The 25,079-nt window shown below is 44.4% G+C and overlaps 1 protein-coding gene, 1 long non-coding RNA gene and 1 pseudogene across 6 annotated transcripts in view; 1 reads left to right on the plus strand and 2 right to left on the minus strand.

The window, feature by feature from the left end:
• The first annotated feature begins 2,747 nt into the window (after positions 1–2,747).
• Positions 2,748–25,079, plus strand: part of IP6K2 (inositol hexakisphosphate kinase 2) — a 32,385-nt gene continuing 10,053 nt past the window's right edge. The window contains exons 1-4 of one of the 5 annotated variants that reach the window (XM_025988630.2): positions 2,765–2,881; positions 14,105–14,256; positions 14,355–14,457; positions 24,096–24,414. In XM_025988630.2, the coding sequence (XP_025844415.1) occupies positions 24,213–24,414 (202 nt within the window). In that variant the 5' untranslated portion in view covers positions 2,765–2,881; positions 14,105–14,256; positions 14,355–14,457; positions 24,096–24,212. Of the gene's footprint in view, positions 2,882–13,862; positions 14,008–14,104; positions 14,257–14,354; positions 14,458–16,488; positions 16,611–24,095; positions 24,415–25,079 lie in introns of those variants that run through there. The other 4 variants (XM_072720992.1, XM_025988634.2, XM_025988621.2 and 1 more) reach the window with 4 other exon arrangements.
• On the minus strand, positions 16,215–16,694 carry LOC112911934 (small ribosomal subunit protein uS15-like; annotated as a pseudogene).
• On the minus strand, positions 17,818–24,096 carry LOC140593938 (uncharacterized). The gene is made up of 4 exons (XR_011994401.1): positions 23,832–24,096; positions 22,766–22,861; positions 21,735–21,838; positions 17,818–18,470 (listed from the first exon to the last, which is right to left on the minus strand). It is a non-coding gene; the product is annotated as an uncharacterized lncRNA (long non-coding RNA).

Here is a 25,079-nt window from a genome sequence, read left to right on the forward strand (position 1 = left end):
TACGGAAGAAATCTAAGAGTGAATTAATGTCTTCCCCAGGGAAACCCTGCTGTGTCCAGCCTCAACCCTACACACAAGATTATTGGAATGGGAGAGTGGGTGGGCAGAGGAAGGTGGGAAAGTGCTTGCCTGTGAAGGCTTGAATAACGGTGCCTGTTGGGCCCTTTTTTATTCTGTGGCTATAGCAGGGAACAGGAGCAGAAGCTGGGTTGGGCTTCCTAGCAATCCTGCTGGGTATGGGGCCTTTGGGCCTGACCCAGGAATAGCCTTGATCGGGGATACTCTCATTCTGCTCCAACCTTCTGCTGCCCCATTTAAATTTTTTTCCATACCACTTATCACTTAAAATCCCATGGCATCCATCTTATTCAAGTCAGCCAACAAGTATTTCTGGAGCTTACTTGGTATTTGAGGTGCTCAGGATATATCCGTGACTAAAACAGAGAGATTCTCACTTCACAGGGCTCTTATTCTAGTGGAGAAAGCCAGGCAATGCCATATAAGGATAATAAATGCCTCCATGGGGCACCTGGGTGGCTCAGTGATTGAGCAACTGCCTTTGGCTCAGGTAATGATCCAGGGGTCCTGGGATCGAGTCCCACACTGGGCTCCCCACAGAGAGCCTGCTTCTCCCTCTGCCTATGCCTCTGCCTCTCTATCTCTGTGTCTCATGAATAAATAAATAAAATCTTAAAAAAAGAAATGCCTCCATAACAAAGGTAACTGCTATGGAAAAAAGTAGAGCAGGGAAAAGGGATAAAAGTGATCCCATGTGCTGGTTGAAAGGTGCAAGTTGCAGTCTGAAATGAAGGGCTTTGAGGGTATTAGGGTACAGTCCTGGGAAAATTTATGGAAAGTGCATTCAAGGTATGGAAACAACCAGAGCCCAGCCCCTGGGCTAGGAGAGTGCATGAGGTGTGATATATAAGCAACTTTGGGCTGCTGAGCAGTGGGGCTGGAGATAAAGAAAGGAGATGCAGTCAGAGAGGTAATGGGGAATCATAAGGTTCCTGTGAGCTTTGAGTTTTTCTTGGGGAGGGGCTACTGCAGGGTTCTGAGCAGGGCAGGAGCGATTCTGATTTATGTATTCACAGGCTAATGTGTAGAGAATGCACTAAAGGTGGCAAGGGCAGCAGCAGGAGATTGGAAGTTGACTGTGACATTGCCTTAGGGAGACAGTGGTGGCTTGGACTGGGTGGAAGCCATGGACATGGCAAGAAGTGCTCTCATTCTGTGTAGATGATGCAGTGGAAGGAATAGGACTTCTTTTTAAAAATTTTTTATTTATTATTTTGTTCATGACAGAGAGAGAGAGAGAGAGAGAGAGAGAGAGAAGCAGATGTGGGACTCAATCCCGGGTCTCCAGGATCACATCCCCGGCTGAAGGCAGCGCTAAACTGCTGGGCCACTGGGGCTGCCCAGGAATAGGACTTCTTAAATGTAAGTGGGAAAGTAGTCAGGAGGTGTTTAGTCTGAGCAATAGAAAAGACTAAGCAGCCATCCCTTTGAGCTGGGGGAGGAGAGGTAGAGTGCATTTGGAGGACGAGCCAGAGCTAGGGTGGTACACAGTGAGTTTGAGATGCCAAGCGGAAGTCAGTACAGATGCCTAGTTTACAGCTGGGCATTGAGTCTGGCACTCAGGTAGGATCTGGACTGGATATACACCTTTGGGAGTGATGGATGTGTAGGTGGAATTGGAAGCCACGAACCTGGATAAGTTATGAGAGAAATAATATAGATAGAGAGAGGAAGCAAAGAGGAGGAACCAGTGAGGTGAGAAGTAAGCATGAGGAGCCCTGAAACACACAGGAGAGGAGAGGCCAGCTGGTCACAGGAAGTCTTTCCTGCCCATTCCCGTAAAAGCAGACCCCATATATATTTCTTTTAACTGGTTTTGTTCACTGCTATATTTCCAGCACAGAAAGTGGGTCTCAAATACCTGTTGAGTGAATAAGCATATGCATGTGTCCACACCTCTGCCGCCCCCAGTGCTCATGCAGCAACGTGGGCCTCCCTTACAGAGAGAACAGAGATCAGGTAGGAGGCTCTGCCCACTTCAGTACCACCTTCCTCCTCCGTCGAGTTTCCCAGCCACACTGACATCCACTCAGGTGGGAGCCCTTCTGGCCAACCCATAGGACCCAAGGCAAATGCGCTTCACACAAGCACTGCAGTGTGGAGGTTGGTATGACCTAGGGTGGGCACGGGGTCATCCACCAGTCCCCAGAGGACTCTACAGCCATTCCTGCGTCCACCCCTCTCTATCTAGTCATCTATTCACCTGTGCATATAACCATTCCTTTACTCACCGTCTACAGTCCCTCTTTTGTCCATCTTTCCATCCATCCACATCTAGTCCTCTGTCCATCCATCTGCTAGGGTGACGAAATTCCCAGTTTGCTGCAGACTGTCTCAATGTTAACCCTGAAAAGTCCACACTCCGGGAACCCCACCCCGGACTCTGGAAAAATGGGACTAGTGGTTGAGCCATGCGTTCACCCAGGGATCCCTCATTGCACCCACAAACCCAAAGCCCATCTGTCCACCCAATCACCCCCCTAACCTGCCTGGCCATCCTGCCCCTTGGAAGGCAAGCGAGGCCCGCAGCATCTCTGGCCCCGCCCCGTGCCCCGCCCCTCCCGGAAGCCGCTACCTCGATCCCGGCGCCCTAGCAACAGCGCTTTTCGCGCTGCCCAGTCCGCGAGCCGGGCTCCGGGGCGAGCCAATAGCGAGGGGGCTCCGGGAGCGAGGCGCGGGGGGCGGGGCTCGACGCGGCCGCCGCCATCTTGATGGGAGAGAAACAATAGGACGGAAGCGCCGCGGGACGGGCTGAGGCCGCAGGTGATCCCCGCCTTGTGCAGCCTGTGGCTCTGCCGCCCAGGTAGATTTGGGAGAGGGGGGTCTCCGGGCCGTCCGCAGGCGCGGTCTCTGGTCATGAGGGGTGTCCCCGTGTTATTTGGGGTGGGGCTCTCTCGCGGTCCTGGGGGCGGGGAGATGTCCCTGGGTCTTCGTGGGGCCGGATATCCCCCGGTCATTTGAGAAAGGCATTATTTCCTCAGGTTACTGGGGGCGGGGATGGGGTGGGTGGAGAATATCGTCCCGGATTTTGAGGGGCAGAATCTTCTCTGGTCATCGAGGGGACCTCCCGGGTGTTTTGGCGGTGCAGGATCTCTCTGGGAAGGTTTCCTCCAGGTCTTCGTGGGGGAAAGATCTCCTGTGTCATTGCTTCCCATGGGCCCCCGGGTTACTGCGGGGCGGGGGGGTTCTCCTCGAGCCTTTGAGTGGAGGAGCCAGCCCACCGCCTCAGGTGCTGCCTACCTGGCTGGCAGATGTGCAGCCATTTTGAGCGTTGAATGCCAGTTGGGCCTGTCAGCGGGTCGCTGGTGAGGAAATCTGCACATCATCTTCTCCAAAAAAAGTCCTAAAATGGATCACAGGATGTCTTCTCTAATAGTGGTAAGCTTCACCGTGGGTGGAGCTTTCATTTCTTTCTCTTTTGCTTCAAGGCTGCTTTTGCCTCCTATCCTAATGATTTGTATCCTTCGGTTTCCTACGTCCAGAAAGCTGCACTTGCAGAAAAAAAAAGAGCCCTCAAGTGTTGTGAAAACAGAATGTAGAAAACAGTCAAGTGCTCTTAAATCCCGGGGAAATAGAACTAGTTACTGCTTGGAATGAAACATTTTGGTAGTTAAAGGTACATAAAACAAGAATAAAGTCTTTGGAAAGAATAGTTGTCGAAACTTTTGAAAAGTGGTAACGAAAATGTTGCAGTTCACCAGTTTTGTGATTTTTTTTTTAATAAAGCACCATGATTACAGTAATTTTGATGAATTCTAGTATTTAAAATGTTTGCAGTATTTGCATTTTAAGCAGGGTTACATTTTAAGCAAACTCAGGTGCTTATTTACATGTGTTGCTGCTGTGAGGTTTGTATAATTGCATCCTGTAGCCTGGTGTTAAGTTTTTAAAAAGAAGTTTCGGGGGGGGGGGGTGTTATTCTTTTAACTTAAGCCACTATCAGAATTAGAAGTTGGTGAAATGAATACTTTATCATATTTGACATAAAAAGCCAGTTGATCTTAGTAACTTTTTCTTTGGAGAAAAAGTCAGTTGAACTGTTCACTCTTATTCCAACTGATCTATTTGCTTTGTGACTTTAGACTAGAATTCACAGGAATTGTTAGAAATCAAGTACATAAGAACCAGCACCAGAGTTGATATAATTGTAAAAACCACTTTTGCAGATGGAATAGAGTTCTTTTGTGCTTTGGGGCTTCGCAAATGGCAGACCAGTACACCATATACCATCCCTGTGTCTGTCATAGCAGTGGAATGTGGAAGGAAGGAGCAACTGCTGACTGATGAACCTTAGCCAGGCTCCCTTGCAGAGAGGTGCCAGAGCCTTCTGTAAGCACTGGAGATGTCACTGGTATCTAGGCAACAGGGTTGAGCCTGAGCCTCCAAGGCCAGCTTGCTGAGGTGAAAATTTTCCATTGTTTAGTTCATAAAGAGGATGCTCTGGGGAAGAATTTTCCCTTTAAGTGAAGTTATTTTACCTAGTGAGTAATCGCCCTAACAAATTGAACATGTTTTTGTACAGTGGAAGGTAAGCAGATGATTTCTCTTGTGTGATTACATTTTAAAGCATGTTTTTGTTTTTTAAATAATTATATTTTTGCCTGTGTGAATACTGAGTAATAAAAGTAACAAGTAGTATTATATTTTGCAATATATTCTGGTAACAAAATAAAAAGTCCTTTCCCCCCCCCCAAAATTGGATTTGCAATCCACCTCAGAGTTTGAAGGAAAAGACAGTCTCTTAAACTGGTGAACAGTTGGTTTAGGTCTGTCATCCATCACCAGTTGGAGTTACAAACTCTTAGTTGATCTTGTTTCATCTCGCTGCCTGTCTCCTCCATCTTAAAAACAAAACCTGAATCTTTTTAGGTGGCATAGTCCCAGGATGTAGTTTTTCCATCAGTATTTCATTGCATATCTCTAAGAGATAAGAAGCTGCCCAGGGTATCTACAATACCATTATTCTGCCTAGAAACCAATGATGAGGGACGCCTGGGTGGCTCACCAGTTGAACATCTGCCTGTGGCTCAGGGCATGATGCTGGGGTCCCAGAATCGAGTCCCACATCTGGCTTCCCTCGGGAAGCCTGCTTCTTCCTCTGCATGTCTCTGCCTCCTCTTTGTGTCTCTCATGAATAAATAAATAAAATCTTAAAAAAACAAACAAACAATGATAATACCTTTTTTCCCCACCTAAACATTTGGTTATGGTCAAATGTCTCTGATTTTCAAGTAATTTTTTTTTTAAAGATTTTATTTATTCATGAGAGACACATTGGGCCGGGGGGGGGGGGGGGGCAGACAGAGAAGCAGGCTCCATGTAGGGAGCCCGATGTGGGACTCAGTCCCCGGACCTGCTGAGCCACCCAGGCGTCTCTCCAATAATATTTTTACAGTTGATTGGTTCATATCAGAATCCAAATAAGTAGTCTGCACATTACATTTGATTGAGGTATCTCTTTTTCTTAAATTTATATATGCTCATTCTATTTTTCTTGTAGTTTTGTTGCAGCAACTGTCATTTATCTTTAGGATCCCATATGCTGGCTTTTGCTGATCATTTCCTTTACTTGAGACCTTTTGACTATGATGACTGGATTGAAGGGGGTTGCTCCTGTATATCTTTTCAGTGAAGAAGTTGTGAAAGCTTTGCCAAGGCTCACTCAAGGGATGCCTAGGTGGCTCAGCAGTTGAGCGTGTGCCTTTGGCCCAGGGCATTGTCCCAGAGTCCTGGGATCGAGTCTCACATCAGGCTCCTTGCATGGAGGCTGCTTCTCCTCTGCCTATGTCTCTGTCTCTGCCTCTCTCTTTGTGTCTCTCATGAATAAATAAATAAAATCTTAAAAAAAAAAAAAAAACTGCTCACTCAAAACTGAGCCCCAAATCATGACTCTGAAGGCTGTCAGGGACATGAAGTGCCACACAGTGCAAGATTCTCCTCCCTCTGTGTCATGTAGTCCAAAGGGTATGAGCCCTAGATTTTCAATGTGAAACTAGGAGGGGATTCTTACCCATGGCTTCTAGGAGGATGTAGATGTTCTACCTCTTTGTCTTTTTATAGACCTCCCTCTCTTGTGCTGACCTTGCACCCTCTCCTCACAGGCAGTTCACACCTCTAGGGGCCCTGACTCAGTGTTCTTTGCACATTACTCTTAGAGTGCCTTCTGTCTTCCTTTTGTAGGTAATCTCCAACTCTTGTTTTCAGGTAAGTTCACTCAAGCTTTAATTCCATTGCTCCCAACTATCTGCTGAATATTTCTTTTTTTTTTTTAATTTTTTTATTTATTTATGATAGTCACACAGAGAGAGAGAGAGAGAGAGAGAGAGGCAGAGACATAGGCAGAGGGAGAAGCAGGCTCCATGCACCGGGAGCCCGACGTGGGATTCGATCCCGAGTCTCCAGGATCACGCCCTGGGCCAAAGGCAGGCGCTAAACTGCTGCGCCACCCAGGGATCCCAGTCTGCTGAATATTTCTTGAGTGCTTGACCATCCCCTTATATGTTAAGAGTCTGCAGCTCAACTCAGTGTTTTCTGAGTGGTTTCTGACTTCATGAACCAAACATTTTGTTATGACGTGGGAAGGCTCAATATCTGACTCATCCCTCTAATTTGATTCCCCGTATTGGGTTCTGAAGATAGTGTCCATGGGTATGCACACTCCAGTCTGTATGTAGAGTGCAGTGAGAGTTGTGCATTTTTCAAGATAGAGGCCCACAGATGTCTCAGATTCTCCAGGGGGTCAGTAACCCCCAGAAGGATTAAGAACAGTGTGGTACGCCTGGCCATCTACTAAATCCCGTTTCTCTACTCTTCCCCCCCTTCCTCCCTTAATTCCCCTGTGGAAGTTGGGCACCAGGCTCTCTGGGTACATTGGAGAAGGGAGGAGAATTTGTGCCCTCCTGAGTGTGCCACTGAATGTGGGGAGGTCATTCTAGGTGGGACAGGTGTCTGGAGAAGGGGGTCTCAGCCTAAGAGCTGTCGGGACTCTTTCCTACTTCCCACCCCAGGGATGAAGTAGGAGAGACCCATGAGAGAAGGAAGCTCATTCTGGAAGAGGCTGGAGAGATCAGCTTGGTCTTGATCCTGATGGTCTCCTAGAGGTTGCAGCTGTTAGGGGTACTCCTGCTATCATCTCCTTCCTTCTGCAAACTCAGGACTGTGAAGGCAGTATTACTGCCGCCTCTTTCACCTTTGGTTTTAAAATCTTCAAATAACCAGATAACTAAATTCATGAGCCCACAGTTACCTGGAATAAAACATTTTTATGGTATAAAATGTAATGGAGTAGCTTGAGAGCTTTCTAAGCACTAGCAGTTTTTCTTAAGTTTAAATTTTTTTCTTCTCTCAAACCTCCCTTTTCACATGTGCTTCTTTTTTTAAAAAAGATTTGTTTGTTTATTTATTTATTTATTTATGACAGAGAGAGAGAGAGAGAGAGGGGCAGAGACACAGGAGGAAGGAGAAGCAGGTTCCATGCCAGGAGCCTGATATGGTACTCCATCCCGGGATTCCAGGATCTCGCCCTGGGCCAAAGGCAGGCGCCAAACCGTGGAGCCACCCAGGCATCCCCTTCACATGTGCTTCTAATGTGTATAAGAATCGAATCTTTTTGTTTGCTCCTTAAGTAAGAATGTGGACAGAAGACCTCAATAAATGCTGGTTCTTGCTGACACTATCCTTCTACCCATGCCATTGCAGTAGTGACATGCTGGGTGTCTGTGAAACCAGGTTTTCCCTTTTCTCTGCCTGGTTAATTTTCTTCTTTTTTTTTTTTTTTTTTTTAAGATTTTATTTATTTATTCATGAGAATATACAGAGAGGAGAGAGAGGCAGAGACACAGGCAGAGGGAGAAGCAGGCTCCACGCAGGGAGCCTGACGCGGGCCTCGATCCCGGGTCTCCAGGATCATGCTCTGGGCTGAAGGCGGTGCTAAGCCACTGAGCCACCCAGGCTGCCTGGTTAATTTTCCCCAGGGAAAATGTCACCACCCTGCCCCACAATCCTTGGTGGCTCACAGACATTACAGGGAAGAGTGAAACAGTGGGTGCAACCTCTATGCTCTGTCCCAGCAATTCTACTTCTAGGAATTTTCCTACAGAAATTCTTCCGCAAGAGTACAAAGACCACTACAAAGACACTCACTGCATTATTATTGTAATAAAATAGCGTTAATAGTGAAGTTAAAAAATAACATTAGGAAACGGGCAGCCCGGGTGGCTCAACGGTTTAGCACCGCCTTCGGCCCAGGGCATGATCCTAGAGACCTGGGATCAAGTCCCACGTTGGGTTCCCTGCATGGAGCCTGCTTCTCCCTCTGCCTGTGTCTCTGTGCACCCCCCCCCCCCCCGTGTCTCTCATGAATAAATAAATTAAATATTTTAAAAGAATAATACATTAGGATTATGTGAATAACATGCTGCCCTTGAAAGGAAATCTATACAGAGGTATGGCTAAGGCATATAGTTTAGTGGGGGAAAGTGGCAAAACAGACAAATATTTAATGATCCTACTTGTATGAAAAACCAGGGTACTATGATTCGTGGAGGTAGAAAGTTGAATGGTGGTTGCCAGGGGCTTGGGGGTAGGGAGACTGGGCAGTTATTGTTTAATGGGTACAGAATTTGAGTTTGGGAGGATGAAAAAGTGGTGGAGATGGGTGGTGGTAATTGTTGTACAGTATTTTTTTTTTTTTTAAGATTTTATTTATTTATTCTGAGAGACACAGAGAGAGAAGCAGGCTCCATGCAGGGAGCCCAATGTAGGACTCGATCCCACGACTCCAGGATCACGCCCTGGGCTGAAGGCAAGCGCTAAACCACTGAGCCACCCAGGTGTCCCAATTGTTGCACAGTATTGTGAATGTACTTAGTACCACTGAACTGTACACCCCAGAATAGTTTAAAAAGGTAACTTTTATGTTTTGTATATTTCATCACAATTTTTTAAAAAGGTGAGAAAAATAAAGCTGGTTTTACTGGGGGGAGAAAAGCAAAACAACACATACAGCCTGATCCTGTTTATGTAAATAGAAAAGCATATGGAAGAAAATCTGCACACTGAAGAGGCTCCCAAACTAATAATGGTGGTCATTTTATCACACTTGTAACCAGTTTAAAAACCTGTTTCTTTAAAGGCTAGGCAGGATGTCCCGTGGCACTCCATTCCTCTGCCTGGTGTTAAAGCCTCCTTTCTTCACTCTCCTTCCAGAGGCCATACTGTCTGGTCCCTCCTGTGGCCTCCGTCTCCCAGTAGACTCTTTGGAAGAACTGCAGGGCAGTAGGGGGCAGAGGACAGCCTGTGTTTGAAGAGTGCATTGCATGCAAGCCAAGTGGGCACCTCAGAGCACCTTTGTTTTTTTTGTTTTTTTAAGATTTTATTTATTTATTAATGAGAGACAGAGAGGCAGAGACACAGGCAGAGGGAGAAGCAGGCTCCCTGCAGGGAGCCCAACGTGGGACACGATCCCCTCAGAGCACCTTTGTAAACTGTACTGTGCCTGGTTTACAGATGAAGACAGGCATGAAGAGAAGGCTAAGCACCAGGTACACCCCAAGATAAGGTAGGCCCCAATTTGCCAGGGAGATTTAAACGAATTTTTTTATACAACTCAAAAGTGTATTACATAAACTTAAAGAGATGTACTTGGAAGTTGACTTTCCTATAATACTTATTATTTTTAATTGCATGTACACAATTATTATCTAAAACAATGTATTCCTTTAGAAGCTATGCTTTTTACCCACATATTTTGTGAATCAGTCCTATTCCAATATGTCTGCATGCTTCTTTGCTATTCTCATAGCCACATTTGGAGGTGCTCTCCTCCTGAGCACTCTACCTTCACCTCTTGGTGGTAGAGATGTGACATTGTCACTGGAACCTCTACCCCAAGCTGGTTGTAATCTCTTCAGTGTGACCCTGTTACTGTATTGATTTTTTTTTTCTATATAACAGCTTTATGGAGTATTGTTCACGTAATATATAATTCATTCCAAAGGACTCCTGTATCTCTCATTTCCATTATAGCCCCCCCCTCCACTGGCCCTTTTGTCTTCCTGAAAGTCTTTTCCCCTTGACCTGTGTTAAAGGCCACCACTGCACATGGTTAAGCCCTGGGGATGAAGGGAGGAAGCAAGCTCTTCCTGCTGTTGGTTGTGGTAGTATGCCCCACAGTGAGTTGCCTTGGGACCAGGGAGGATGTAGCACATTACCATTTTGCTGTTTTACATGGAAGATTGGAAGCGTTTTTGTGCTTTAAACTGCTGAGATGCCACTTAATTTTTTTTTTTTAAGATTTTATTTATTTATTCATGGGAGACACACAGAGAGAGAGAGAGAGAGAGAGGCAGAGACACAGGCAGAGGGAGAAGCTGTCTCCATGCAGGGAACCGGAAATGGGACTCGATCCTGGGTCACCCAATCAGGCCCTGGGCTAAAGGTGGTACTAAACCGCTGAGCCACCTGGGCTGCCCAAGATGCCATTTAATTAAGACTGAAATGGTTGAGAGTATGGTCTCCAGGTCGGAATAGCAAAACCAAGTGGTTAAACAGAAAAATTGTGCCTTTATTTTATTTTAATTAATTTATTTTTAAAAGTTGTATTTATTTATTTATTCATGAGAGACAGAGAGAGAGAGAAGCAGAGACATAGGCAGAGGGAGAAGGCAGGCTTTCTGTGGGGAGCCGGATGTGGGACTCTATCACTGGACCCTGGGATCATGCCCTGAGCCAAAGGCAGACCGCTCAATCATTGAACCATCCCGGCGTCCCTTGATTTGATTTGATTTGATTATTAATTTTTTTTTAAAGAAATCTGATAGGTTTATTTCTTTTCTTTTTTTTTTTTTTTTTAAGATTTTATTTATTTATTCATGAGAGAGAGACAGACAGAGGGAGAAACAGGCTCCATGTAGGATGCCCGATGTGGGACTTGATCCCGTGTCTCCAGGATCAGGCCCTGGGCTGAAGGCAGTGCTAAACCACTAAGCCACAGGGGCTGATTTGATTTTAAATGTTAGTGAAATGTAGCTGTTGCTTATTTTGTCAGTACCTACAGCACCCTGTCCATGGAAAATAGAAATAATAGCTCCAGCACCTTCTCCTGGGACCCTCACTATACTAAGTCTTTCATCTGTGTCCTTTTTGTTCCTGGGGTGATCTCATCCCATTCTGGACTGAAGAGTTTCAGACTTTGGGTTGTTTCTGAAACCCTTGTGATTTGGAGATGGAGTTCCAGTACCTGCTGTCATAAACTCCTCAGGGCAGTTGGGGTCAGTCAGGGCCTCTTGGGCCTCTTCTGTTTGGTTTCTGTTGTAGAGAATTCACAAAACTTTCTTTGCAATGCTGGGTCTGTTTGCTTGTCTTCACTCTTGTGAATGTATTTAACTGAGAGTCATGATCAAAATGGGAGATCATTTAGTATTACTTGTTCTATGTTTCCATCCATTTATCTTATTTGAGACACTCATACATGATTTAGAAATTGAGTGTCTATTCCCAAGCCTAAAGAAGATTAATTTTTTTTTTCTTTTAATAAGATGTGTTAGAAATCGGGAAGACGAACACTTGGCTAGTGCTGCTGTTTCTGCTCCAGGCTTTTCTGTCCCCAGGTGCATACTTCAGAAATGAGAGGCCCCATGGGCTATGTGAGTTCCATCTTACTGCCTTGGGGAATATAAAAATCTTGCATCACCTTCAAAGCTTGTTTTTTTTTTTTTTTTTTTTTTTTTTCAAAGCTTGTTCTATAAGAATAGTAGGTTTTTTTGTTTTGTTTTGTAAGAGTAAAACTAACTCTAGATAGGACTTTTTATCTGGGATTGAGATGCCAGATCTATACAACTTTGGTGTCATTGCTAAGGCTGCAGGAACATTTGTCTTGGGATTTTTTTTTTTAATTTTTATTTTTTTATTTATTTATGATAGTCACAGAGAGAGGAGAGAGGCAGAGACACAGGCAGAGGGAGAAGCAGGCTCCATACACCGGGAGCCCGACGTGGGATTCGATCCCGGGTCTCCAGGATCGTGCCCTGGGCCAAAGGCAGGCGCCAAACCGCTGCGCCACCCAGGGATCCCTGTCTTGGGATTAACATAGCTCCAAGCCTGCCATTTTTCACTCTGATGCCCATTTGTTTAATGTGCTTGAAATTTGGTGTCTGTGGATTGCGCCTTTAGCTCATTCTTCCCCTTTAATGAGCAAGAAGTGATGCTAAATCTCTGTAGGGGTCTCACTTTAGCTTCTTTTACAAGGTGCTCTGTGGAGGTGTGTAGACCAGCACCTGTTGGTTCTCATGCTAAACAGAATCAGACCCTTTCCTTGGGAGATTGCTGAGAGCTATCTCCAGCAAAGAAGAAGGCTAGATAGTGTATTTGACCACAGAATGTATTTTTTTTTTTTTAAGATTTATTTATTTATGAGAGACAGAGAGAGAGGCAGAGACATAGGCAGAGGGAGAAGCAGGCTCCATGCAGGAAGCCCAATGCGGGATTCAATCTTGGGACTCTAGGATCACACCCCAAGCCAAAGGCGGACACTCAACCACTGAGCCACCCAGCCATCCCAGAATGTATGTTTTTATGAACTTGAACATGACAGGAAAAACATACACCACTCTTAAACTATTTAATTGAATATTGCCGAGATGATGGTCTTCCTAAATGAGTCAGTTCTTAATGAACATTTTCAAGTTTTCTGCCTTTATGCTCTACTCATGTAAGGCAGTGAAAAGTGTCCTTCCATGAACAGTGTCTGTTCTCTGAGGTGAGTGCCTCGAGGAGAGATAGTGGAGTTGATTGCCAACTCCTTGCTGAGGGTTTGGGTTTTATTGCTCTGTCCTTATCAGAGAGTATGGGAACCCAAGTGTCTTTTCCCCAGGTCCCTTGAGCTGCCCCTGCCCTTTGTAGTATTTATGCTGGGCCTCATGGGACAGATACAGCAACACCTTCCCGGGGTTGCATGCTTGAGGGCCTTATGGGTTGATTAGGATGCTGCACCTCCTTGGAGGCCAGGGTAGGACTGTAAGCCTTAGATGCAAGTGGCAGCTGAAAGTCTCTGGGCTCTGAAAAACTGATGGATGTGGCCAAGAGGTTTAGGGCAGGTGACGGCTGGAAAAAGAGGGGACAGGCTGCTCCTCTTCCAGAAATGATTAATCTTACTCTCAAAACAGTGTTTTTTTTTTTTTTTTTGAAAATACTGGAGGCTCTTTATATAGTGCCAAAAAAAGGGAACAAAGAGGTAAGATGTCAAAAGTGTCCCATCTGCCTTCCCTCCCAGTCCTCAAATGTGCTCTTGAGTGACTGAAGTCACTGCCCTTCTTAAAAGCTGGGTGATTCCGAAGGAGTCAGTGTATTATGATTTGCTTCATAACTGGATGTGGTTGAATTTGATATCTTTGAAATTTGTAAATTTTTTGTTATGCTTTATTTTGGAAAGAAATCTCAGGACTTCTGGAGGATGACTGGCAAATGGCATAGAGCTGTGACCTGTGCCAGCATCAAGAATTTTCTCACACACATATCATTCTTTTCTGGTTCATCACAGAGGAACACCTCTGAGTAGTTTGTGATAAAAGCTGCCAGATTGGGGGACACCTGGGTGGCTCAGTCGTTTGAGCACTCTACTCTTGGTTTCAGCTCAGATCATGATCTCTGGGTCATAGGATCAAGCCCCATGTTGGGCTACACACTCAGCAGGAAGTCTGCTTAAGACTTTTCCTGTCCTCCTTGCACTCTTTTTCTCTCCCAAATAAATGTTAAAAAAATAAAACAAAACAAAACTTCCAGATTGATGCTGTGAGCCTGGGCCACTTTGCAGACCCTTGAGGAGAGAGTATTTACCTGAGTGAGGTTTTGCAAGGACTTGGAAGAAATTGCACTCCCTGGAACACAGTACCCGGTGCAGTGCAGGACACACCTTGGTCCCTCCATCAGCAGGTACAACACTTGGAGTGCTGGCCTTGGCAGGTCAGGGCTGCCTGGGTTTTGTGGCTGCCCATAAGGACTGAATCATTTTTGGCTCCCTGTGTTTCAGAGAATGAGTTCATGTGTCATCTGGTTTGGGAGCCAACTGAGCGATGAGTAGGGGTAAACATTGACCACATGCAGAAAGCATGTAATCTTGCCTAAAGCCAATGAATGGACCATTACTTGTCGGCACAAGAGAGGAGAGAACTATGACTCAAGGTAGGAAAATCCCTCACAGATTTAGACCTCACAGCAATTTCAGTTGCAGTCTGAAGCAGTCACTTCCGTGTGTTTCTGTTGTGTCTGTTTCCTACAAGGTGGTGTGGGGAGTCATAGACTGCACCAAGGAGAAGACTGGAGATGGAGAATAACCCTTGAAAGAGGAGTAATGGTCTTTTTAAGGAGGACTGAAAATTCTTGGTGTGTGTATGAAATGCATTTAATTCTTTATAAGAAATGTGATACTCTGATAAAGAGAACATGTGACACTTTAGAATTAATAATTTTAATTTCCCTGAAGCAGCAGTGCTATGGTTTTACTAGAAAAAGCTTTTTAAGTTGCTAAAACTTTGTAATTCTAGCAGTGTAACTCTGATGAACATACTTCTAGGTAGGCTTAAAGCTCTTCCTCATCTTCCATCTTGGGACATGCTAGTCTTTCATTCCAGAAATCTGATCTGAGGCAGAGAGATAGGGCAGCGTGGTTGTGCTGGTGGTTCTAGAGAGATGAAGCATCTGAGAGGCTATTTCCCTTACAGAAAAGCTTATCTGGATTTTTAAAAAATATTTTATTTATTTATTCATGAGAGGCACAGAGACATAGGCAGAGGGAAAAGCAGGCTCCATGCACGGAGCCCGATGTAGAACTCAATCCTGGGACTCCAGGATCACGCCCTGGGCTGAAGGCAGGCCCTAAACTGCTGAGCCACCCAGGTGTCCTGCTTATTTGGATTGATTGATTGATTATTTAACTTTTTAAAAGATTTTTATTTATTTTTTCATGGCAGAGAGAGAGAGAGGCAGAGAGGAAGCAGGCTCCATGCAGGGAGCCTGACACGGGACTCCATCCCGGGTCTCCAGGATCACACTGGGGGCTGAAGGCAGCGCTAAATCGCTGGGCCACCGGGGCTGTCCATATCTGGATTTTTTTAACAGAATCTGTCACTTTATTTGTCCCTCAGCATTAGGGGTATCTGCCGTATTGTGGCTTTAGTGAAATAATTCCATGTACAACGTACAGCTTTTCCTTTATTAAAACTAGAATAAAATGTTAATGAGGGAGAAAACAAATACCTAGTATTGGATCTCAGGCATCTGTGTCAAGTCAGTGCAGAGCTTCTGTGTCTTATCTCTCTGGCTCTGCTGCTTTGGTATGGGGGTAGGGGGCCATGTGTGTGGGGGTGGACGGACACCCTGCCAGCCAGCCAGGCTGCAGCTCCTTCGAAGTTAGGACTATGATTCCAGCCATTCTCAGCAGTAACTCTTCCATCACTTGTTTTCTGTGTTGAAGTCTACCTGTTATGGTGCCCTCTTGGGGCCTCAGTACTCCATCCATTAGGAAGGTAAATCGAGGGGTGTTGTAAGAGCATGGGTGTCACAGAATAGACTAAGTACTCCATAGGCAGTGGTTCTTGTCTCTGGCATGGTTGTATCCCATTGTCATTGAAGCTTGAAGAGTTGGTCAGTTCTTCATCCGGTCTTCCAGTGCCTTAGACATACCTTAAAGGCAGGATGTGTTTGGGTTGTTCTCCTTACTTGTTTACATGTGGTCCATCTTCCAGGGTCTCCATCATGGATTAGAGCTTTGAGCATGGTGTGGGCTAGGGCAGTGTTTTTGTTTTTGTTTTTGTTTTTGTGGATGAGCTTAAAACTTTCAAGAGCTGAACAACTGAATGTGTTTTCCTGTTTTAGTCTCCGTGAATTCTTTTATTTTTCCCTCTAATATTTTCCGTCCCTATTATAAAGGTAACATATGCTCAGAGTTTGAGAATATTTCAAGAAGTTTGGGATATATAGACAATTTGAAGAGAAGGGAATAACGATCTTACCACTTGGCATGGGGCAGATGCAGGTTTTGTGCTGTCTCAAGTTTATATAACATAAATATTTATTTATTTATTTATTTATTTATTTATTTATTTTATTTTGCTTCTAGTGGACAATGATTTTATTGCTTGAGTACATAGCCAAATTTATGCGACCAGGGTAGAGGCTGTGGATGACTCATATTTCCAGTTGAGGGGGGAGGACTCGTTTGGTCTTAGAATATCGAGCCAATTGGTGAATATGGCTCTCAATCAGAATCAATCGGAATTTGGCATCCTTATCCTTTCTGTTCCTCTCAAGATGCTTTCGAACAGCAACAGCTAATCAAATGGTACAGATCCTCAGGGAGATCAGGTACAAGTCCCTTGGACTTAAGAATTCTCAAGATTTTATTGCCTGTCACAGAACGTACTTTTGCAACACCATGGGAGTCTCTCAGGATCACACCGATCTGCGAGGGAGTCAGACCCTTCTTGGCCAGTTTGTAGATCTGCTCCTTCACGTCATCGGATGTCAGCTTCAGCCAGGTGGGGACGCTGTGGCGGTAGGGCAGAGCCAACTGGGACTCCCTTCCCGGGAGCGTGCATGCAACCCATGATGGCGGTGATCAGGCCATATATTACCTATTTATATAAATATATAATTACAACTGCCATCTTTAAACAGAAGAGTTTACAATGATGAAAACAAGTAGGTGAGAAAGTGACTGTTTAGAATGAAAAAAGAAATCAGAAGTTCACATTTCAAAAAGCAGACAAATACTACAGCCTGCAGTACTTTTTCCCCTACATTTTGGGGCAGCATTTTGACTTCCTCTTCTGTGACAACAATATTCTATGTTTCTTTTTTTTTTAAAGATTTTATTTAATCTTTAAATCTTTTAATTTTATCTTAAAAAAAAAAAAATAAGGCTGGATGGCAGACCCACCAGCATTGCTGAAGATGGCCTTCAGCAGAGACTTAGAACCAACACGTGGCTTTTCTTTGTTTTGCCTGCAAAAGATGCGGATAATTATCTTTTAATGATAACTTTGCAACTTGAAAACCTTGGGTCTTTGGGATGAGAACTCAATACCAAAACAGAATTTCTGAATGCTAGTTAGTATATTTGATTTTTGTTTTGTTTTTGATTTTTTAAAGATTTTTATTTATTTATTCATGAGAGACACACAGATAGAAGCAGAGACAGGCAGAGGAAGAAGCAGGCTCTTGATGTGGGACTTGATCCCAGGACCCTGGGATGACGTCCTGAGCCAAAGGCAGACACTCAGCCACTGAGCCAGGCGTCCCTAGTATGTTTGTGTTAAACTATGATAGAATTTTAATCTTCTTGAGGCTGCATTTCTTTATTTTTTTAAAGATTTTTTTTATTTATTCATGAGAGACACACAGAGAGAGAAAGGCAGAGACACAGGCAGAGGGAGAAGCAGGCTCCATGCTGGGAGCCCGACGTGGGACTTGATCCCAGGACCCCAGGATCACGCCCTCGGCCAAAGGCAGGCACTGAACCACTGAGCCACCCAGGGATCCCCATTTCCCTTTTTTAAGTAATCTCTACACCTAATGTGGGGTGCGAATTTACAACCCTGAGATCAAGAGTCCCAAGCTCCACCGACTGAGCCAGCCAGGTGCCCTGAGGCCACACTTTTAAAGTTTATTCTTGAATGACCATTCTTTTTTTTTAAAGATTTTATTTATTTATTTATTTATTTATTTATTTATTTATTTATTTATTCATGAGAGACACACACAGAGAGAGGCAGAGACACAGGCTGACAGAGACAAAGGGAGATGGCAGGCTCCATGCAGGGAGCCCAACATGGGACTTGATCCCGGGTCTCCAGGATCACGCCCTGGGCCGAAGGCGGCATTAAACCGCTGGGCCACTGGGGCTGCCCATGACCATTCTTTTCTTGCCTGATTTTCCATAAGAGAGAATTTTCCAAGAGATTGATTGTCATTACGTTAAGAGCTTAAGCTTTGTTTACATGAAATGTTTCCACACCACCCGGTCCCAGATGAGTGTTCAGGTACAGGGTCCTTCATTTATACTCCACAGGTAATGCAGACTTGATAGATGGGGAATTATAAATGCAAAATACATTTTGTAAAGTGTGTTGCATACCTCATTTTTTAAAATTTATTTATTTTTTTTCATACCTCATTTTAATAATCGTACTCACTATATGATTGGTGAGGGTTTGGATAATTGCGGTGGGTGTCTTTCGAGTTCTTTGTTGATCTGTGTGCAGAAAGCGTTCATGACGTAGTAGTGATTTGAGGCACATCCTGTGAAGTGCCTACTCTGTGCTAGTGTTCTTCTGGACTCTGGAGACTCAGTAGTAAACAGAACAGTCAGAAATCTCTGTCTTTATGGACTTTGTTTTCTGGTGGAGTCAAGATGGGGGATACAAAAAATAAGACAAATAAGAAAACATAGTAGTAGTAAAAAAACATAGTATATTAGATGGTGGTGATAAGTACTAAAGAGAAATAAAGCAGGTTGTATAAGGGAGTGTGGACAGGAAGATACGGCACTTTCAGATGGGGTAGCTAAGGAAGACCTTATTAAAGAAGGGACATTTGCATAAAGAGCTGAAGGAGGTAAGCTTGTGAGCAGAGGGAATACCTGGGGGAAGAGGTATACCAAGCAGAGAAGATGGCAGTGCAAAGGCCCTGAGGTAGTTGTATTCCAGTCATGTTTGAAAAATAACAAGGAAGCTAGTATAATAACAGATTTGATGCTATTGATGAATGTTTTACAGAAAGGTTTTTTGGGTTTATGCTTCTGTTCTGCTTGTTTGTGTATAAAGGATGCTTTTGCTTTGACTTTACAAGAATTGAAAAAGATATCCATGCAACTGGTAGAAGTCTGCTAGTATTAAGACCTTGATAAAATTGGGCTTTCAAAGTGAGCAAATGGTTTTAGGTTTAGCAGTGGGTGTCATGGATTTATGAGGGAAAACGTGGCTGTCCCTGAAAGTCTGTACCATCTGCGAATGCCTGCACAAAAGGATGGGAGAGTCCTTACTTTGACCAAGATGGTGACCCGGGCATCTTGGCAGGAGTGACTCAAGGTGCTCAGTGTGTGGCAAGTGAGCCCAGTTAGAATGGCTGGTAAAGTAAATCTCAACCAAAGCGTTTACATATAGAAGCTATTTCACAGCTAATAGGATCTTTTTAAGTATAATTTTTTCCTGATTATTAAAATAATATGTACTTATGAAAATTTGGTAAATTAAAAAGTATAAGAAAAATTTAATTCCTCAAATGAAGTATAAGTTATATACAATAAGACTCCTCAATTTTAAGTCTAATTTGATGAATTTTGACAAATTTATATAGGCCTATAATTACCATCCTAGTCACAGTGTAGAACATTTTCATTACTCCTAAAAGTTCTTAGTCTTCTTTGCAGTCAATTCTATTCCCCTACCTCTGCAGCTATTTGTCTACTTTCTAGAGTTCTGCTTTTTCTATAATTTCATATAAATGGAATCATATAGCATATAATCTTTTGTGATTGGCTTTTTTCATTTATAATGCTTTTATGATGAATCTTTGTTGTTGTATGTATCAATATATCCCTTTTTATTGCTGAATAATATCCCATTATATGGCTATATCATAGTTCGTTTATTCATTCACCTTTTTTTTTCTTTTTTTTCTTTTTTTTTTTTCATTCACCCATTTGATGGATGTTTGGGTTTCCACCTTTTGGCTATTGTAAATAGTATCTCTATGATGTACAGATCTGTGTAGATGTTTTCATTTGTTTTAGGCAAATACATATGAATAGGATTATTGGGTCATATAATAAGTATATGTTTAACTTTCTAAGAAACTGCCAAACTGTTTTCCAAAGTGGCTAGACCACTTTTTGCATTCCTACAACAGTATTTAAGAATTCCAGTGACTGACCCTGGTGGTGTAGTCATGGGTTGTGTGCAGATACCTTATGGTGGTGGCTCTGGGGCTCATGGAGAGGAGGTGTGAATGATGAGTGTTGTTTTTCCACCATCAGGCTGGTGTGCCTCATACCACCCCCTGTGACTATCCAACCCTGGGGTTTTTCTTGAGGCAGTTAAGTGGCCCCAGCAGACTCCATTTGTAACCTCATTAGCTAAATTCTAGGCGTGTGAGCTAAGGGCTCAGGGGTTTTCATGAGTCATAGTTGTTTTATTTGAAGTATTTTATTTTTAAATTTTTAAAAAAGATTGTATTATTAGAGTTAAGAGAGAACATGAAGGGGGAGTGCACAGCAGAGCACCAGACATAGGGCTCCATTCCAGGACCCTGGGGATCATGAGTGGGCCAGAGGCAGATGCTTAACCAACTGAGCCACCCAGGCATCCTTATTTACAATATTTTAGAAGCTAAGAAATTAAGGCATTGTTTCCAGCAGATCCTTAAACCAGATTAATAGATTTAAGGGGATGGGCTGCAAAGGAAATCTATGTCCTGTCCTAGGATGTATTATGTTCTGCTTTCCTTACTTGTTTATCGTTTCATGGACCAATATGAGGCAGTGTGGAAAACTAAATTTAGATGCTAAATCTGAGGGCAGTATTTTATGGTTATTCCCTCCCTAGTCACAGGGTCCACGCATTTTGCATGGACTTCTCAGTAACCACTAAAACTCTAGGACTCCTGGGAAACTGGGCCTTAGACTAACTGAAACATTTAAAAATCCCTCTGCTAAAAACATATGTGGAACAGAAAGTAGCAGGTGAAAAAGAGCAGGTGTTTTGGGCACTTTTCTTATGGCCAGGTTGAGGCCACTAGAGTGGGAGCCGATCTGATCTGTGTAATCTTTGGGAAGTTTGATCCTTCATTTTTCCACAGAGATGAGGCAAGCTCCACTTCTTCATCCACAACCCCAAATATTATAAATATGTGGTATAGTGAAGCCATATACTTATCCTCATCTTGGGAGACTAAACATAATTGAAATAAAAAGGATGCCTGGGTGGCTCAGTGGTTGAGTGCCTGCCTTCAGCCTAGGGCATGATCCTGGAGTTCTGGGATGGAGTCCCACATTGGACTCCCTGCGTGGAGCCTGCTTCTCTGTCTGCCTGTGTCTTTGCCTCTCTTTCTCTCTGTGCCTCTCATGAATAAATAAATAAAATCTTTAAAAAAAATCATTGAAGTAAAAGAATCACAAAACAGGACTTATTATTTGCAATGCAATGATATTTACTGTTTTTTCCTTTTTGGTTAAAACAAACTACTGGTTACCACTCACTAATTGCATTATACCACCCACACAAGGGCTACTCCAGGTCTGTGTTCTCTATTTTACAAACCAGAAAACTGGATCCCAGAGGGAGCCAGGGACTTGGAGACTTTCTCCAAACAATCAAGTGGCTGAACTGGGACTAGAATCTGGCTTCACCTCACTACTGGGTAATCAGTTGTCTCCCTAACTTCGCTTCATTTTTGGCAGTTTCCTCTGTCATCAGCCTGGGTCAGGCGAGGATTAGCCTTATTTTTCTTGCCTCTCTACCCAAGATGATGATGATTCTCTAGGGAGCAATGTTCTGTGGACTGCCAGAGTTGAGTGCTGGGGGGCAGGGTGGCAAGGTGCCACATCATACCCAGCAGCTAATGAATACACTGAGGACCTGGGAAGAGGAGATAGAGACACTCACCTGGCCTTTTGGCCTCCAGCCACACCCATGCACCATACACTAGAGTTGCCATGAGGGACCAATTTTTGTTGTAGATTTACCATCCCTAGATGGGTAAGAGATGCCTGGAGAAAAAGATTTTTATTTTTCTACTTAATTGAATACATTTAAGGAATCTTGAACAGAGTTGGATTTGGATTCACTTTGGTGTTAGCATTACTCTGGTAACAAAAGCAGTTTATACTTTAATGAAAGGTTTGGATTGTGATTCTAAAGCCTGGACCATGGGAAGTGTTTTGTGTTTGTGCATTGACAATTTAATAATTATGGTACCTGGTTTGTGCTTGGGTACTGACAGACCGTCTAAGTCAGTACAGTAGCTTTCTTTTGGTATTACTTTTACTCCAGAGGTTTCTTTAGTGCATTAGCATTAGTATGAACTGGTCTGTAGACCCTAAGAAAGGGCTTAAGTGGCCAAGTATCTCAGAGCTCCACCTTCTGGAGAGAGTCTGGAATGACTGGACTATACTCCTTGGAGCTTACAACCCTGCTCAGCACATTGCCTCCTGAGGGCTTCTCTGATGAGAAGGTGGTGCCAGGACCTTTGGTTTTCGTCTCTTTGCATATAGGAAAGCTTATGGATTCCTAATCCTCAAGTCCTGTTGGCCTACAGTTGGATCTCTCTAAAAGGAGATTAACAACCAATTTAAACTCTTTAAGGGAGGCTATGTTATAAACAGAAAATACACATGGTGAAGGCACTTTCACAATAGGCTAAATGTCCCTTGTTCATAGGAAGAGCGCTGTATCAAGGAATTAGTGCCAAAGACCCTGAGACCTAGAGGTGTCCCTAGGAGGGCATCCAACAGATTGAGGTTCATTTGAGAGCTGTGGCTTATTGTCCCTGGCCCGGGAAGAGTTTCCTCACCTCCCCAAATCAGCTTCATTGTTTGAAACAGAGAGGATAGTGTCTTCCTCCCAGAAAATATCCCAAGGACCAAATGAGGTAAGTTTCTGTAATGAACCTAGCATGTAATAGGTGCTTTACTCACCTTAGAGGACGTGGGCACATCTTCAGCAGACCTGTTCTCACCACCAGCATGTCAATTGGGGTACATGGGGGACTCTTCCAGTTCCCATTAAGAACCCTGTACAGATAATGAAATGTCCAACACCCTGTCAGTAGTGGTAGTAGCCCCTGTGTAGTTTGTAAATTATAGATAGAAAACAGAGAACTAGCTTGACATGCTTTGAAATGGTTAACAGTTGCATTGAGGTTGCTTTGCTGATATCTGGGGTGCTTAGAGATGCAAGTCAGGTCTAAGGCCCTAAACCTCAGGCCCTGATTACCCCAGGAGTGCAGCTTTGGTTTAAAGGTGTGCCCCAGCTTTTGGAGATCAGGATAGAACTGATAAAAATAGTCACTGACCTAGAACACCATGTATCTTTTTAAATGGAGTTAGCCAGCTTTGATCAGTTGTTTTTAGATACAGACGTTAATCATTAAAGCTAGGCCCAAGCTCTGCTGCTAATAAGGTTAATGGGGCTTGTCTTTGGCCTTAGGGTTGGGGGGGGCACTCTGGGGGAGTAAATCTTACCTGATGGTGAGTAAGCAGGTTTTCCCTTTAACTGCATTTTATAAAAACATAATTAATGACTAAGAATTAGCCCTAATGTAAACTATGATGATGAATCAATGTAGGTTCATCACAGTTTGTAAGAAACCTACCACTCTGATGAGAGATATTGATAACGGAGAAGGCAATGCATGTGTGGGGGCAGATGGTTATGTGAGCAATTATCTCCGTCTAATTTTAGTGAACCTTAAACTACTCTAAAACATGAAGTATTAAAAATATGTATGTATGGGGGGCTCCTGGGTAGCTCAGTCCCGTAAGCGTCTGCCTTCTGCTTGGGTCATGATCCCTGGGTCCTGGGATCCAGCTCGCCATTTGGCTTCCTGCTCACCGGGGAGGGAGCCTGCTTCTCCCCTACCCGTAGCCCTACCTCGTGCGCTCGCTCTCGCTCAAAATATTTTTAAAAATGTATGAAATCAACAATCTTACTAGAAAATGGCAAGATTTAATCTGAATTATTAGGTTTGAAATGGAACTTTACCTTATCGTTGCTTTGCATTTTTCCCGCCTAGTGGAGGGCACTGGCTGTTTTCGGAACACCTGGGGCCAGTCCCTGCCTGTCGGAATCTGGCCCCGCCCCGCAGTAGCTCTGGCTGTTTGTTTCTGCGGGAGGAGGCGGAGCCGGAGTGGGCGGCGTGGGCGGAGCCCCGCCTAAGATCTGGCTGTTTGTCTCTGCCGGAGAAATGATCGCGGCTTTAAGACCGTTCCCAGGCCGCTTCCAATGCCAGTGTCTCTTTGCTTCCAGCCGAGCGTCCTAGCCCGCGCAACCGAGGATCTGAGGCCAGACGGACGACAGACGGAGGACGCGCTGGCCGCTGGATCCCGCCGCCTCCCCTTTCTCCCTGCCGCCTGCGCCTGGAGGATGAGCCCAGCCTTCAGGGCCATGGACGTGGAGCCCCGCACTAAGGGCGTCCTGCTGGAGCCCTTTGTCCATCAGGTTGGGGGGCACTCATGCGTGCTCCGCTTCAACGAGACGACTCTATGCAAGCCCCTGGTTCCGAGAGAGCACCAGTTCTACGAGACTCTCCCAGCCGAGATGCGCAAATTCACTCCCCAATACAAAGGTGAGCCCCCGCTACCATAGGGGTCGCCAGCGCCTGGCGCCAGGAGAGATGAGAGGCGGCGCAGCCGTGGAAGGCCCGGGCAGCCATCCCGGGAGCCCTCACCCCTCCCCACACTCTGTGTTTTCCCTCCTCCTCTTGGCCCTCAGCCCAGCACCTCACACCCTCAGTTTGCAAGGCCTGGTAAGATTGCTCAATTGTTTTGTTTTGTGGATTTGTTTTGAGTTTATTTTTGGTGGAAGTATAGTTGTGTTTTATGTTCAGGTGTCTCTTGATCACAGTAACCCATAGCCCCCCCTGGGGGAACAGCGGGGGAAGACTTTGGGAGGATTTTACCCAGAATCCTTGCGGCCTGCTTTTTGTTCTCCAGGAAACCAGAAGCCCTGGTGATTAGGTAGGCTGGGAGCAGGGTTGAGTCAGATGGAATGCAGGAGTGGGAGGCCTGTGCTGATTAGCTGAAGCCCTTTGCTATTACGGAATGTCCCCGAAATTGCGATGTTATGGCAACCCTTTGATTCACATATGGTGACTCTTTCTTTTTATACTGCATTTTTGGGGTGACATCAGCAGCCACCAGCGTAATGTGGTCTTTCCTGGGGAAGGGGGATATTTTGTAAATCAAAGAATCCATTAAGGAAATTAAATTTACATTGCTTGATTATACAAAA

Source organism: Vulpes vulpes, chromosome 9 (genome assembly GCF_048418805.1).
Source record: "Vulpes vulpes isolate BD-2025 chromosome 9, VulVul3, whole genome shotgun sequence".
In the NCBI taxonomy this organism is placed as follows: Eukaryota; Metazoa; Chordata; class Mammalia; order Carnivora; family Canidae; genus Vulpes; species Vulpes vulpes.